The sequence below is a fragment of the Manis pentadactyla genome, chromosome 3, assembly GCF_030020395.1.
Source record: "Manis pentadactyla isolate mManPen7 chromosome 3, mManPen7.hap1, whole genome shotgun sequence".
NCBI lineage: Eukaryota > Metazoa > Chordata > Mammalia > Pholidota > Manidae > Manis > Manis pentadactyla.
In genome coordinates this window covers 114,077,288-114,093,766 of record NC_080021.1, presented here as the reverse complement: position 1 = coordinate 114,093,766, position 16,479 = coordinate 114,077,288, and the positions used below count along the sequence as shown (strand labels likewise).

Sequence of the window (16,479 nt, the reverse complement as noted above, 5' to 3'; positions counted from 1 at the left end):
TGTAGTAAGTGCTCAGCATGGGTGGTAGATGAATGAATTGAATGAATGTCCTGCACTATCACAACCTGAGACTATTTAATAATCAGAGATACTGAGAAAGGTTTAGGCCCTTTATGGAAAAGTAATTATATGATGGTTGGTATTTTTTGTTTTGTTAATTGAAAAATAAAAATTTTTTAGGTGTCAAATTGGTTTGCTAATGCAAGACGTCGGCTTAAGAATACTGTTCGACAGCCAGATTTAAGCTGGGCTTTAAGAATCAAGTTGTACAACAAGTATGTTCAAGGAAATGCTGAGCGGCTTAGTGTGAGCAGCAATGATTCGTGTTCTGAAGGTGTGTGAATATTTTTATTTTGCTTTCTTTCTTTTGCCTCTGAATAAGAAATTCACCTCAACTGCTACTTTTAAGGTTGGTCCCACAAAACATCATGGTGCCACACGTTTCTTTTTTATTACGTAAGGTAACTTCACTTTTTTTTTTTTAAATAATTATTTTTTATTGAAGGGTAGTTGACACACAGTATTACATTACATGAGTTTCAAGTGTACAACACAGTGGTAGAACATTTATATACATAATTCTAGGTTCCAGCTATCACCCTACCAGGCTGTTACAATATCTTGACTATATTCCTTATGCTATACATTACATCCCGGTTACTAATTTATTTTACCATTGGAAGTCTGTCCTTTTTTTTTTTTTTTTTTTTTTTTGTGAGGGCATCTCTCATATTTATTGATCAAATGGTTGTTAACGACAATAAAATTCTGTATAGGGGAGTCAATGCTCAATGCACAATCATTAATCCATCCCAAGCCTAATTTTTGTCAGTCTCCAATCTTCTGAGGCATAACAAACAAGTTTTTACATGTAGAACAAATTCTTACATAATGAATAAGTTACATAGTGAACAGTACAAGGGCAGTCATCACAGAAACTTTCGGTTTTGCTCATGCGTTATGAACTCTAAACAGTCAGTTCAAATATGAATACTCATTTGGTTTTTATACTTGATTTATATGTGGATACCACATTTCTCTCTTTATTATTATTATTTTTAATAAAATGCTGAAGTGGTAGGTAGATACAAGATAAAGGTAGAAAACATAGTTTAGTGTTGTAAGAGAGCAAATGTAGATGATCAGGTGTGTGCCTGTAGACTATGTGTTAATCCAAGCTAGACAAGGGCAATAAAACATCCACGTATGCAGAAGATTTCTCTCAGAACGGGGGGGTGAGGTTCTAAGCCTCACCTCTGTTGATCCACAATTTCTCACCTGATGGCCCCCCTGCGACTGTGCCTGTCTTAGGTTGTTCCTCCCTTGAGGAATCTTACCCGTCTCTGGCTAACCAGTCATCTTCCGGGGCCATACAGGGAAATGTGAAGTTGGTAAGTGAGAGAGAAGCCTTATTGTTTGAAAAAGTTAGCTTTTTACTTCTTTGCATATTTATGCCCTGTAGCTGGTAACTTCACTTTTGCAGTACTATAAATGACCAGCAGAATTATGGCAGTTTCCTCTTGTTTATAGATTTATCAGGTTTCAGAATAACATTTTCTGTGGAATTCATTAAAAGGAAAATACCATAGGGAGAAATTACATAGATTCCTGCTTTCCTTTGCTTAAAAAGTAATCTTGAATATCAAAGATAATTTTATACGCTTTAAATATTCTTCCTTTACACATAGATTTAATGATTAAATATAACAATTAGGTGACTAGGGAAAAATATATGTAAGTACTACCTAGTGATATTTTTCCCCTTTAGATGGAGAAAACCCTGCAAGAAACCACATGAATGAAGGGGGCTATAATAATCCAGTTCACCATCCTGTGATTAAAAGTGAGAGCTCGGTCATAAAAGCTGGAGGGAGGCCAGAGTCTCAGGCCCATGAGGACTACGTGTCACCCCCCAAATACAAGAGCAGTCTGCTGAACCGTTACCTTAACGACTCTTTGAGACGTGTCATGGCCACGAATGCTGCCATGATGGGAAAGACAAGACAAAGAAGCCATTCAGGATCTTTTAGTTCCAATGAATTTGAAGAAGAATTGGTGTCTCCCTCGTTGTCAGAAACTGAAGGCAACTTTGTTTATCGCACAGGTAAGTCTGTGTTTTTTGTGATACCTTGTTTAAAACAAAACTGCAGCAAGGCGATTATTTCACAGGCATAAAAGCATGATTTTTATTGCCTTTGCATCCAGCTAAGTATTCACATATTTCCCATAATTTTGAAAGTTTGAAAGTTTCCTCTTGTTTTAGATGTTAGTAGATGTTAATCTACTGGGAAGTTTTCGTTCTATAATAATAATGATAAGAATTGCATTCTTAATAATAATTTTTATCTTACTGATAAATATCTTAAAGATGTATATCTCCTTAGAGAAGATGTAATATATTATTGACCTTTATGAATCAGTTATAATAGAGGAATGTCCTGGATTATAGCCAGCCATGCAAATATTTTGTATTCCATCTTTTCTCTTAATTTCTTTGATTGCTAGTAGTGATGGGAAAAGAATAGAAATTAGCATGGATGCCAAGCCTTTTGTGAAGGAAAAGTATAGATTTTTGCTCTGCAAATTTTACTTTTATTCCTGGAAAGCACAAAATAGGACTAACAAATAGCTTTGAAATTTTTACTTTTACTCCTGAAATAATGGAATAATCTATTTCTACCTGTCCAAAACTTTCAGATGGAATAGTGAATTTGGCAAAATTTCCCATCTTTTCAGTTCCCCGAGAGTTTTGCTCATAAAGAGTGTTTGAGCAAATTGCTTCAGAACAAAGGGTATGTGTGACCTACATCCAGTGTAGATAGAGTTTGGGTCCTGAAAATGCCAACAAATGAGATTTAGAAGTGTTTTCACTTGATCTTATTAAATTCTAGGAAAGAAAAGCCTGATAGATTATAAAATAATACTCTAGTTAGACTGGAAATAACTTCAGAAAGCATCTTGTCCAGCTATGTTATATCACAGATACAAAAGACCCAAACCAAGAACACGGAGATGGTTGCCTTCTCCAGATCAGCAGTGCAGCTGAGTCTGTATAAGAGGAAGGAAGAGCATAATGACTACATCTAGATTACTATGACTATTATTACACATCCTGCCCCCAATCTGTTACTGAGTAGTTATGATATGCTAGGCACTATGCTATTACACAAATGTTATAACATAGAGTTCCTATATCAAGGACCTTGATACGTTAACAGTATGACTTTGTAAAGGAACTTAAATTTGGTCTGTTTAATATGCCCTTCAGATTATTTAGCCAGAAATCTGACTTTCAAGTATCTCCAAATGTGTACAAAATACATTATCTATGAGGATTCAGGGAAAATCTCAATACCTCTTTGAAGACTTAAATCAATTTCATATCCTGTTTGTATTTCCAGCTCCAACAATGAAAACAACTCCAAACAGTCTGAAATACAAAAATAGTCTTGTATATAATAAGTGGACTTAGGAAGAATTAAAAGATGCCATAAAAGACTACTTAGCTAATAACAAAAATTTTAAAACCACCTACTAACATGTAACTAACATTACCTGAGCAGAACTTGGAGGTAATTCAGAGCTTTATGAATGTTTATTTACAGAGAAAGAAAAAGAAATCAGGTCGCTCAAGTACAGATAATTGAAAAAAGACTGAAAATAAAACAAAAAAAAAGTAAATTAGAAAGTTGAAAAATATATCAAGAGTTGACCCTTTGAAAGCAATAGTAAAAGAAATAGGCAATTAAGTTGGAAATGAAAAAGGAGATATAGCAATCAAAATATAGTTATCAGACAAAAAATATTTTTAAAAATTATGGTGCACTATGCACAATTATTTGACAATATACTGTGTGCAAAGGAGTATATGAAATAAATTGGAATTATCCACACAAATTAAAATATAAATTAATAATGAGAAAAGCTCTAAATGTCCACTAATTCAGGAAAAACTAAAGGTTTAAGCAAACCCAGTTCCCAAAACATACAACTTGATGGATTCATTGAATTTTTTTCAAACTTTGAAAAATAATCAATTCCCATACTTTATACATTTTTCTGGAACATATAAAAATATTGCAAATAACTCAGTTTTTAAAAATGTAAGTGTTATCCTAATCCCAAACCAGGTAGCATGAAAGTCAGAATTTTATTTATGATCCTAATGCTTCATGAATATAAAACATGAAATATTGATAAACAGTGTGATAAACAATGTAAAATTGTGGAAACACTAAATACAAGTATCATGTTATAGACATGATAAATACAATACACGTGTGTAGACAAGAACAAGAAAAATTTTTAGTAACAATAAAAATTAATTTTAATGAGGTGGGGTAATTGAAAGACCATTTTTTAAATTTCTTACAAATATTTCTGTTGCCCAGGGAAAAAAAGACCATATGTTTATGAAATACACCCAGTGTGATGGGTCCTCTGAAAACACATGCACTTTTGAAAGATGACAAAATAGAAAATCAAAGAGGGAATGGCATGCCTGTTCAGTTGATGCTTTTCAAAGTTTAACTATCTTTAGCCATTTATTTTCATTAAGGCATTCCAATGGACTATTCATTTGCCAAGTTCTATTTTTAAATAAAAACCTATTTTTATTTTGTAAGCAGTGAGAAAGCAGCCTGGACACATGAACTTCTGGTCTTCCATGCATGTGGCTAAACTTTAAAGAAAAACAGAAAAAGTTTTTTGGTTCTGTGGATGGAGAATTTAAAAAGACTGGTGGTGGTACACGATGAGTCTGCTAAATTTCACACCAAAGCAGTAAATGGCTGTCTTGTGTGGGAGATGAGTGAGGACTTCGCTACATTTGTAGCTGGGTTACCGCTCGTACTCAAATAGCAGAACGGGGCATTTCAGTAAATACTTTCTGAGCAACTGCTACCTTTTTCTCCAGCTTATAGGCTTATTCTGAATCCCTTCAATTCCTCTAGTTTTATCTTTCTTCTCTCACCTGAATAGAAATCAGAATTCTAAGTCTGCTATTAAATGCCACTTCCCTCCCCCACTCCACTTCCTGTAGTAAAAAGATTTCAACTTAAAAATTTTTTTTCAAGACTTGGTCACCTTTAAATACAATTTATTGGTTTATCTATGCTAAGAAATTTTACCCATTTTTCCAACCCATTTTTCTAAGAGTTGCTATCTCATAGTACATTTCATTAAATCAAAAAGCCAAATGAATGAGTTGGTGTGTGAAAGGATAATATATCACTGAATTTCTTTTCACTTGTTCTTGTTAAATTCTAGGAAGGACAGCCTGGTAGATTATAAAGTAATGCTCTAATTCAAGATATTACTAGACACTATCAAAGTAGATACAAACATTTTTTATTGATTTTTATGTAAACATTAAATATTTCTCTAATTTGCATTCTTCCACATCATGCAGGAGCATAGTAATATTGTTTAAAACATTTCTGACAGCAGCAGTTATAGCACTAGAATTGATCAGAAGTAAGATCATTGCTTCTAAATACAATCAAATAATACTTAAGAAAATTTATTCACTCTGTGTCATCCATGGAATTAAAATCTAAATTAAAATTACAATCCTTTTCATCATGTTACATTATGGATGATAATTTTCAGATACTGGATGGAGTGAATTCCTATTACACCTTGCTTTCTAAGGTGTCACGATAGGGACTTCAATACCCACCTCCGTTCCTACTGCATCAGCTCGTACTCTCTAGGTGGGACCATCTGTGAAAGAACCATTGCCATCTCCGCCACCTTACAGAGTGAGTCCTCATTGGTACCTTTCCTAACCTGGATTCGAGTTTGATTTTCCCTCAAAACTAAGCCTTTTAAATTTCCTTATTTACTGAAGGGGAGAGGCGGGGTTTCTAAGAAGTACTGATGGAGAAATATGGCAAGTCTTGCTTGGCTGGAGACAAGTCCCTATTGGGTTCTTTTTGTAGCTTACAAATGATCAACATGTAAATGGCTAGTACATTTGAATGTTTACTCTCTGAGACCCACTGCTCTGCTAGTATATGATTCATAAATTTAACCTGCTCCCACAGGCTGAATGTTTAAGCATCATCTTGTTTAACTGTCTAAAATCTCTCTTAATTATACACATCTGGTGTAGGAAAAACATATCAGTGGATAGAACTCATTTCTATGTTAGTGTGAATTAATCAGATTAGCTTCCCCTCCACTTGGCTGAGGTGAATATCCCTAAAAAAAAATGGAGATTTTGACCGAGGGGAAAAAAGCAGTCATTTATTTGGTGCATGGGACTCTTTAGGAGGTCAAGTCCATTTGGATGGCCTGCCACAGTTGGACCAAAATGAGAGAACTATGGATTTTGGTTACTGAGGGAAGGGAAACTAAGGAATAGAAAGTTTGGGAAAATGACAAAGGCTCGATGCCATTTCCAGACACTTTCTTTTTGGCTAATGATGATCCCCACCCCACTCTGGGGAGAGATGTTCTTTTTTCTCTCTCTGCACACTTGTGTATGTTAGAATTTAAGTTGGTATTATCCGTAGTAAAACCCAGGTATGCTCATGGGTTCAATAAACTATTGAATTAGCCTGGAATTTAACCTTAATTTATAGCATAGTTTCTTAGAAGAAATGCAGTCTTAGTTCTAAACAGCCAACTTAACAGGTACATTTCTGGGATACACTCCATTCATAGCTGAAGTGCTGTTTTAATGCATTCATTCCACAGATAAAAATATTTATTATGAGCCACTCCACACAAACCCCGTTCTAGGCTCTCTACCTGTGTTTTGTACCAGGTTCTTCATCATAGAAATCAGAGTTAAACGAGTCAGAAGAAAGACTTAAGGAGCTTCCTTGGCAGATCTTTCTCAACAGTGAATGATCACTTCTAATTTATATGTTTCATCAATGTTAGGTATTGTATTTGAGGGTAGCTTAAGGAAAGCCTCCTGGTAGCCAAGAGAAAGCTTTGTCAAGAGTCACCTGTTAAAGACAGTGTGTGATTCTGTGGACATGCGATTTGTCACTTCCTTGTTTGTAAGTGAAAGAATGAAGCTTTGCCCTTTTAGATTATTCCAGACATCCTTTTCCTGGCATGCAAATGACTGTTGATCTGCTTCTACAGAGAACAGTAACACTCTCTATCACCAGCCTGTTGGCAGCATTTAAGGGATACTTGAAAGGTTATCCAATTTCTTGTCTTGTATCTTTACTGCAGTAATACCTCACCTACCAATGCCATAGGGAATGAGGTATTCTACATAAGTGAAATTTCCAGATAGAAATCTAAGTACCAATTTAAAAAATACAGAATTTTCTGTCCTCCTAAATTTAAATATTTAACACAGCATGTGGGACTAAACATCCTCTCTTCTCTGAACTCCTTCCTTCTTTTGCTCTTTATATGCTGTTACACCCTTTCAAATCAGTAATTTTAGGATTACCCACAATCCTAAACTTGCCCCTTAAAGCCTTTGAATAAAGAATGGTGCCTTCCTAATTACTTACTGTCAAAGCAATAATCTATTAAATCAGATTTATAGAAATTCTGGGCTTTGGGTAGGCATGGGATTCCTATAGAATTATAGAAACTTCACCATGATATTTTGAACAACACAGATTCTTAATTATTTACCAGTGATAATGACGGAACAAATTGACATGGCATTATTTCCTAAACTCGGATTAACTTGATTCTTTCAATTAAATTTTCTTTATGGATTCACTTGCCAACTTAAATGAGATTGCATGAGGGTTCCACCTACTATTAAACACAGATTAATGACAGACAAAAAAAAGAGAATATTGGCATGAGGAGTTTGCTGGCACCTGCAGGGGTAGCTTTTCATTTACTTTTCTTTGTTGGTTACTTGGAGTCATGTGAGAGCCTGAAAGAACCTAATGCAGGTGCTGAGACTGACAGCTGCATACAGCACCAAGGCTTCCAAACAAAGCCGAAGTATGCAGAAGCTTGCTTTAGAAAATGTGCACATTTTTTAGGGCTGTGTTTGATCCTGACATTCTCTGTCCTTTTACATTGTGTTTCCTCCAGTGTACCTAAGAATGATAGCAACACTGATTTCCAAGTTTGTGTGAATGTAGACAAACAGTTTTCTGAAATTTATCTGCCTCCATCTCTTCTTTCGTGCTGATACTGAACTGCCTGGTACATATGAAGAGCTTTTTGAGGCCCTGAAATAGTGTTTTATTCATTTTATTGTCCACTAAGCACCTACGACTGTCTTTCACATATTTGCTTCATAACTTTCTTAAATGAGTGAGTTAGTGTTTTAATGATTTAGCCTCTCTTAAATCATAAAAGACTACTTAATGTACATATGTATTTAGCCTCTCTTAAATCATAAAAGACTATTTAATGTACACATGTATATATCGATCTGTGTCTGTGTGTCAGTGAACATGACAAGAGGAAGTCTTCCTGAATAGAGTTTAAATGGGTTAAAAAATAAAAAGGCAAATGCAAAAAAGCTAAAATCAGAGGAAAAAGATGAAATAAAATGTAGGCTTTGAACTATGAGATGTTTAAGAGAGTCAACATAAAAACGTAGCATAAAATGAAGCTAAACTGATTATGAAATAAAAGAATGACTTTCAGGAACATGCAAGGGTAATAAAAGGAAAAGCCTAGTTTTAAAAAACCCACCGAAGAAAAAAAAGCATAGCAGATAGAGAAATAGAAATAAATGGAGCTTTCATGAATTTTTACTTTACTAAGTAACAATATGTATTGTCAGTCTATATCTAGCACACAGCCTCGTAGGGGAGCTTTAAGAAACAAAGCACAGATTTAGATTCACTGATTTAAACTCTTCTGCCACATTAACCCTCAGGGTTGACATGACAGCTTTGACTTTTTAAGAATGACTTTTTAATCCTATGATAGAATTTGAGAAAGTCTGTGCAGAAATTGTATATTTTCTATCTCCTGCATGTATAAAAGATCCCAGGCATTTTACATATTTTTCTGTTAAAAACAAGTTTATCAATGTGAAATTTTGATTCTGCAAGGGTATTCTCTATATTCTGGCCTTTCTGTACTACTGGCATTCAATCAGCTGTAACTGATTTTTGGATACTCTGCATTTTGAACTTGGTACAGTGGTTGGTCATATCCTGGTGCAGCCTCATAGAAATGCTTGTTCATGTCACTATATTTAAGCCAGTGTCAGTATTTCCATTAAGAGACTTTTTTCATTCCCTAAGCCTTCTAAATAAGTCATAAAAATTCAAGCCCAACTCAAAGCTGGCATAAAAGGGCCTTTTTTTCCTTCTCCTGTATATAAGGATATAAGTATATAACTCCCACTAATTCTAAATTTAGTTAGGTTTGTAAACTCTTTACATACTGACAAGACCAAATAAGACCCGTTGACACCTCTCCAGCCTGGGACTAAAAGGTTGTCAAAAGGGTTTTACTGTCTGTGAAGAAAACCAGCCATTCTATTTAATGAATAAGGAAGTGGTTTCTTTTCTTCCTTTCTTTTTTGGTGAGTTGCAGTTAGTCTTTCCCTTCCGACTCCCTACTTTGTTTCTAAAATTAAAGAGGTATTTTTCTATGTCAAATTTGTCTTGTTGATGTAAGAGAACTTTTACTCAGGATAAATATGTATTTTCTTCCAGTCCAGAATCTTGGTACTTTTAAATGTTGAAAGCTTATGTTCTTGTTTTCTAGTAGAAATTATAGCACTTATAATTGTGAGTTTTGAGGAAGCAGAAAATAATAATTTTGTTCACTGTCCCGAATTTCTTTCACAAAAGTTGAATTCTTCTTGTTTTCCGTTAAGATGAAGGGTGGCATGTTTAAGGAACAGCTGCATAAAGCCCCTTTCCTCCCTTTCTTCTCTGACAGCCTTGTTACCCAATTTCTCTCATTTTCATTGTACTAAAGAGGGAAATAGTCAAGGATTTTTATAAATCCAGCAGTGAACTTTAAGAATCCTCTAGTTCAATCCCAGAATTTGCTGATTAGGGAATTGCTTAAGGTTCTACACTAGACATTGAAATTGTTTGGGTTTGGGGATATGAGTTGCTTGGAGATGTGATCCTTTCCTTGGAATAGTGGATCTGATTGTTTTTGGCAATTTCAGATAATTGGCTTTTGCTTAAAAAATACTTAAGTCATTAATGTTGAACTTTTGAGAACTTAGCTAGGTTTGTGTGCATTTTAAAGATTTTCCATATTAGTGGCTTCTGTGGAAAGGTCTTTACACATGGTTATAGATTGCAGGTTGTTATAGGCATACAGTACCTAAGGATCATTCTTTGGTAACAGAGGAAATAGGAATGGTTTGCAGAAGATCCCCAGCAGTTAATAATGCTGGGGTGTGTGTCTGTGTGTGGGTGTGTAGTTGTGTTAATAGCAACAGAAATTGAACATAGTTAGGAAAACAAAGTAGCTTTTGAAAATGACTGGGGTTATCTTCCCTCTGCCTTGTGCACACACTGGAGACATTTGAGTTATTACCTGTAAGTGGTTGGAAAAACTTGAGTACTAATTACAATCCAAGTGGAAAGTGGCTTGGGAAGATAAATTAGCCACAGCTTCACGCCACAGCATCACTCATCCATTTCCAACAATTTGCATTTGGGGTCTTTCCAGTAGGAGAGGCAAACCATGGCCTCTGTCCCCCCGGGACAGTAGGACACTATGGTGCAAGATACACCGAGGTACTAAGAGTCAGATTCATCTTCAGCATTTCCTCAGGTCAGGCTCACCACTCGGTGTACCCAGAGGAAACAAAGCTGAAGCTTTTCCTTCACTGTCTCACAGATCTGGGCAGCCCCTTAGCAAAGGCATTGTGACCAGAATGTTCTCAAGAGCATGTTGAATTTTCCACAATCCCTGAATGGCAGGTAGGGTTAAAAACAGCCTCTTGCCCACTGGCTTCAGTGCTTTGAACATGGTGCAGTGACCAAGATGAACACTTTGAAAGAAAGAATGTGTACCCTTTTCCTTACCATGATATGTACACTGTACACAAAAGCAATGCTGCCTTTGGTCAAGCTTCATTACATTAAAAGAACAAAATTTTTTAAATAGTGATTTTGAGAGAAATATTTTGGTAATATAAAATAAAAATGGAAAAACAATGCAAATGAAAATGAAACCTTTTTAAAGCACAAAGGTTGTCAGAAATGACTATTCATAAAGTGGGATTTCTAAGAAACAGTTTGCTACTTAAGTTTTCACCTTGTTGCCTGTGTATTTAGAATTTAGAACTGATAGTCCCTTCTACTGAGCCAGACTCCCGTTATGGTGGACAAAGCTCTCAGTATGGTGGGGATATTTCAACTAAGAATTCCCTGTTCTGCCAAGACTGTCATTATGACACTAAAATGTACCCTTTTGCTAAAGGCCAGAATTCAGAGTCTCTCTTTCCAGTTTTTACACTGATTTAGACAACAGATGTGTAAAGAACAAAGAGGTATTCAGGATCATTTGTCACATGGCTTCAGGGCAAGAGGATGGCTACCTGACAAGAGGGAGAATTCCTTAAATGTTACTGGGTCTTATATTTCTAAATGTAAAATTCTTGGCCAGAAGTCGCTTGGTGCCAAGTGTCTTTGCTGTGATGTCTCAGCCTAGCACAAAGCTAGATGCCTGTGACACACTGTGGCTGCTGGAAACCCACATAGCCTTCGTTAGTTTGCAGCTGAGGCTGAGTGCAATTGTTTTGCATTTTCTTTTATCCTTGTCTTGGTTGCATTTATTCCAACTGGGTTTTTTCTCCTTCAGTTCGCTTCTGAGCTGCTAAACTCTATCCAGCTGATCAAGGAGTTTTTTCACAACCTTGTCAGTAGTGCAGTTGGTCTTGTTTTAGTCTTTATTGTGTCTCCTGGGTTCCTTTTCTTTAGACCTTTTCAGAAATACGGCACCAATTCAGATTTACTCATAACTCATGGGGCCTCTGGTTTATCTAACCTGTGTACTTTTTTCTTTCAAAAGATTTTATTTTATTTCTTAAAATGTGCTTTTAAAAGTATAAATGTAAATCATCTGGAATAGTAATTCTCAACTATCTTGAAAGGCGTTTGAGAACTGTTCCACTTTCAGTTACTATGATCGAAGCAGTAAAATTTAGTTTATAGTTACAATAACTTTCCTCTCACTAGGTAAATACAAAAAAGCTCAACTTTATGATTTTGTGACATACTACCCACCCACAAATACCATTCCTAATCCCCACCCCCTAACACACACACTCAGTGAAATGCTACTAGGAAGCTCAGAAGAGAAGCATAAAGGTGAATGAATTATGTCCTAGTTGACCTCATCCTGTCTCTCAGGGGCTTTAATTAAAATGATAGCATAAAGGTCTGAGTAGAGACTCAGTTGAAGCAATACAAATTCAATCTACATTTTGACAGAGTTCAATTCCCGCTGCATTTGACATAGTTCAGTTCCTGCTGCTTCATCTCTGGTTTGGAAAATGATTTTCTAGGCCCAGATTTTCTCTGCAGTCATTCACTTGTAGATGTGGCCCCACAAACTTACAGTGTGGCAAGAGCAGAGAGCGTTGCCTTAGAAATCAGGAGTTCCATGCTCAGTCAGAACTGCTAGCAACTGGGTATGTGTTCTAAGGCAAGTGCCTTTATTAGCCAGGGCCTTGGTTACTTTAGCTGTAAAATGAGGGCATGTGACAAGACAATTTGTAAGTACCTTATGCCTCTGATAATCTGAGATTCTATGAAATGCAAAGGGAGAGAAGAAGCCACAGTTTACAGAAAGTCATAGTTAAATGCAAACCATTTTATCTCTGTTAGAAACAGAACTTGGGCTCTGAGCAACAAGACCAACATTTCAAAGGAGCATCAGGGAGTATGGCAACAGAAAGCTCCCCTGGTGGCCTGCAAAGGACACTGCCTGCCCCTGGAGAGTACTGGGCCCTGAGGGGGTGGGTTAGGAGGCTAAGAGGAGAGATGACATATGTTTGGATACATCTGTGTGTTGTTTATGTCTTGTGTCATTTTTAGGAAGATCTGTCCCAAGATTATAAAAGTTTGCTTCTACATTTTATTCTATTACTTTAATTGTTTTAATTATATACATTTATTTATATACTTACCAGCTACCTAAAATTTGTTTGTAAGTTCTATGAGATAAACAGTCTCTTTTTTTTCCCACTAACACAATTTACTGAGTACTTTCCTTACTGATTTGAAATGCTCTCTTTATTATACTGTAACTTCCTTTATAGGTGCAGATTTCTAGACCCTAATGTATTCCATCAAACTTTAAAAATATTCCTATATCAGTAGCATACTGTTTCCACAACTGTAGCTTTAAAATGAGATATGGCATGGTATGTCTACTTTTAGTTTTTCAAAATATTCTCATCTAGGCTCCTGAATTTACTTTTCCCTTTGAACTTAAGAATAAATTTGATAAGTTCTATCTTTTAAATTCAGTTGGAAATTAATATGGGATTGCACTGAACTTATATATTAATTTGGGGAATATTTTATACTTACTATATCAAGTCTTCCTACTCAGGAACATGGTAAATTTCTCCATTTATTCTGATTATCTTTCATGACATTCAATGAATTTTTATACTTTCTTTATATAAGAGCTTACATATTTCTCATTAAGTTAATTACAAGATGTTTTATTCTGTTGTTTTTATTGTTTCTATTATAGATGAGTTCTTGTTATGTTTTATAATAGCTATCACACTGACATAGGAAATCTGTTGGGTCTTATATATTTTTCTTATATTCAGTTGGATTGTCAAAGTATACACAATCATATAACCTTTAAATAGTAACAGTTTTATGCTCTTATCCTCCCTCTTTCCCTTCTCCTAATGGTCTGTCCTTTACCTGGTAACCTTCATGATTCCCCTCATGGCCTGCTGATTCTCTGACTGTGAACTTGGAGTATCTCCTGTACCCTTTTGAGAGAAGCTGCTCACATTCTGCCACGGTCTTGGCCTCCACCTGTTTTGAGCTGTGCTAATTTGTTTAGATTTCCTCACCAGTTGGCTGCCATATGCATTTCATCTTTCATGAATTTCTCAACTTTTCTGATATGGCATTGATATCCTTTATTGTTTTGAGCACTGCAAGGTATTTATTTGTTTTTAAATTCACATTCTGTAATTTTAGTGGGACTTTTGGGATAGAAGTAAATAAAGCTTGTTCAGTGCACCATCTCAAAGGGAGCTCTGTAATACAGACTGGTAGTAAAAGATTTTGTCATAAAAGATGTTTCCTTTGTTTCTGATAGTTTTGTACCCATTCAGAATTATGCAAGAGTCTGAGTATCAAAGGAGTAATAAATCTAGAGTAATTATATAGAGAACGGAACATGGGAACTCCTGGAAAATTCCTGATAGGTTTCATGTGCATAAAACATGATGATGGGTAAGACTTTCCAAGCTACAGTGCTTAAAAAAAAGAGCCAAATAATTTAAATTAAATATGCTTATAATTATAATAATATCATATAGTTGTCCTTGGCAGTTGTATACCTAATAAATGCTACACTTTTGTGGTGTGATTAGAATCCAAAGGGATACAATTTTCCTCTCTAGTTAAGCATGTAGCAGGGCATGTTAGAACTAACTTTTCTTTTCTTCCTTGCAGTGGAAAACTAAGTTCCTTGTTTGAGTGAGTACTTATGGGAATTTTTAAGTAAAAACAAGGAGCTAAAAATTCCATTCCTTTTTGCCAATCTTTCCTTCAAGCAAAATTATCAATTAATGAAGCATTAAATAATCATGGGCTTCATATTTTTTCACCCTTTTGTACTTGTAGTACTTAAATAATTTTTAGCTAGTGCTACAAATGTAGTTGATTAAAGTTATACATCAAAATAAAAAGATACCATGGGAAGGAAAGGGTTATCATGTTTCAGAAATATTATATCAACAAATTACTTATTAAAATTTGCATATTCAGTTTATTTTGAAAATCTCAAAGTATCTTGGCTTTCCCCGAATATCCTTAGGTCTTTCCTTCTTTTGTTCCTTCCTTTTGTGTGTCTCTCTCTGTCCTTTCCTGCTACCTCTTCCTCTTTCTCCCTTTCTTTTAAAAAATCTTTGTGAGTAAAGTGCATTGTCTTTGTTCAGAGCTCTGCTGTCCAGATTCTTCTTTGTTTGTTCAACTGTGGCTGAGCCAACTGAATATTTCTCCGTACTTCTCTGTCTCTGGTCTGTGGTGGGCTGACCACAGAATACTTTTCTCTGAGTTTTCTTTCTTCCCTCAGGGATATGCTTAATTGTCCAGCTGTCAACATGTGGAAACTGTTATTTATACAGTACTTAATTTAAAATGGGCCACTGTTGCTAATGTCTTTCCTAGCTCAGCACCTCTTTTATTGGAGCACCTCACTTTTCCAGAGTCCTTTGTTTGCACTGACCTTATTGTCATTGTATCAGGCAGTATTTGTTACACTGGGAGGATTTTTCCCTGGGTTATACAGTGAGTGCTTTGGCCTATCCTTTGAAGCACTAGGATCATTCCAACGAGGTCAAGGGCTTTATCACTACTTGGTCTCACCATTGGGCAGCATAAACAGTTCATATACAGACCTAACTTTTAGCCAGTTTTTGCAGCATATCCCTTTACAAGCCTTTCCTGGAATATAGGGATTTGAAGAGTTTTATTTTCCAAGGATCCTGTACACCCTCTTTTGGAGATGCTAATGGACAGCAGCATATCCAGGCATTTATTCTAAGAAAATATTAAGTGAAGCCTTTGAAAGCAAGGGCAAGAGAAATACCAGAAGGACAGCTTGAGATCATGGCACATATAGTGCCAGGAACTGACAGTTTGTATACCCCAGTCAGGAGTGGAATCTGGTGTTTTTTAATTAATTAACCATAGCAGGTTCAAAGCTGATGACTGTGGTTACAAATCAAAGAACAGTTTTTATGCCTATATCTTAGTTTTCTATTGGTGCGTAGCAAATGACTGCAAACTTAGCAACTTAAAACAACGCCTTCACTATCTCACAGTTCTGGAGGTTGGAAATCTGGCCTGCAGAACTGGATTCTCACTAGGCTGACATCAAGGTGTCAGCCACACTGGGCTCTTACCTAGTGGCTCTGGGAAAGAACCCACTCACAGACTTATTAGGCCATTGGCATAATGCATTTCTTTGTGATAATAGGACTCAGGTCCCTGTTTCCTTGCCTCTGCCCCTTCCTTCTCTCTGGGCCCCTGCATTAAGAACCAGCAATTGCACATGGAGTCGCTTTCATGCTTGAATCTCTCAGCCTTCCCCTGAGTCTCCAACCAGAAGAAAACTCTGTGTTTAAGGGCTCCCGTGATTGCACTGATAATCCAGGTAATCCACCCAGATAATCCAGGAAAGTCACCTCATTTTAAGGTCAACTGATTGGTAATCTTAATTACATCCACAAAGTCACCTTTAACTTGTAACATAATACATTCACAGATGTGACATGAAGGGGAAAATGCCATGGGGACAAAATTCTGTCTATCCCAGCAGAAATCACTTATCAGTGATTTGGAG

At 35.9% G+C, this 16,479-nt stretch overlaps 1 protein-coding gene across 6 annotated transcripts in view; it reads left to right on the top strand.

The window, feature by feature from the left end:
* MKX (mohawk homeobox) overlaps positions 1-16,479 on the top strand; it is a 56,147-nt gene that overhangs the window by 11,933 nt on the left and 27,735 nt on the right. For all 6 annotated transcript variants that reach the window (XR_005030239.2, XM_036912281.2, XM_057498329.1 and 3 more), the window contains exons 4-5: positions 181-334; positions 1,769-2,104. Coding sequence is in view for 5 of the 6 variants with exons in the window: in XM_036912281.2 (XP_036768176.1) it covers positions 181-334; positions 1,769-2,104 (490 nt within the window). In the remaining variant the exon portion in view is untranslated. The remainder of the gene's footprint in view (positions 1-180; positions 335-1,768; positions 2,105-16,479) is intronic.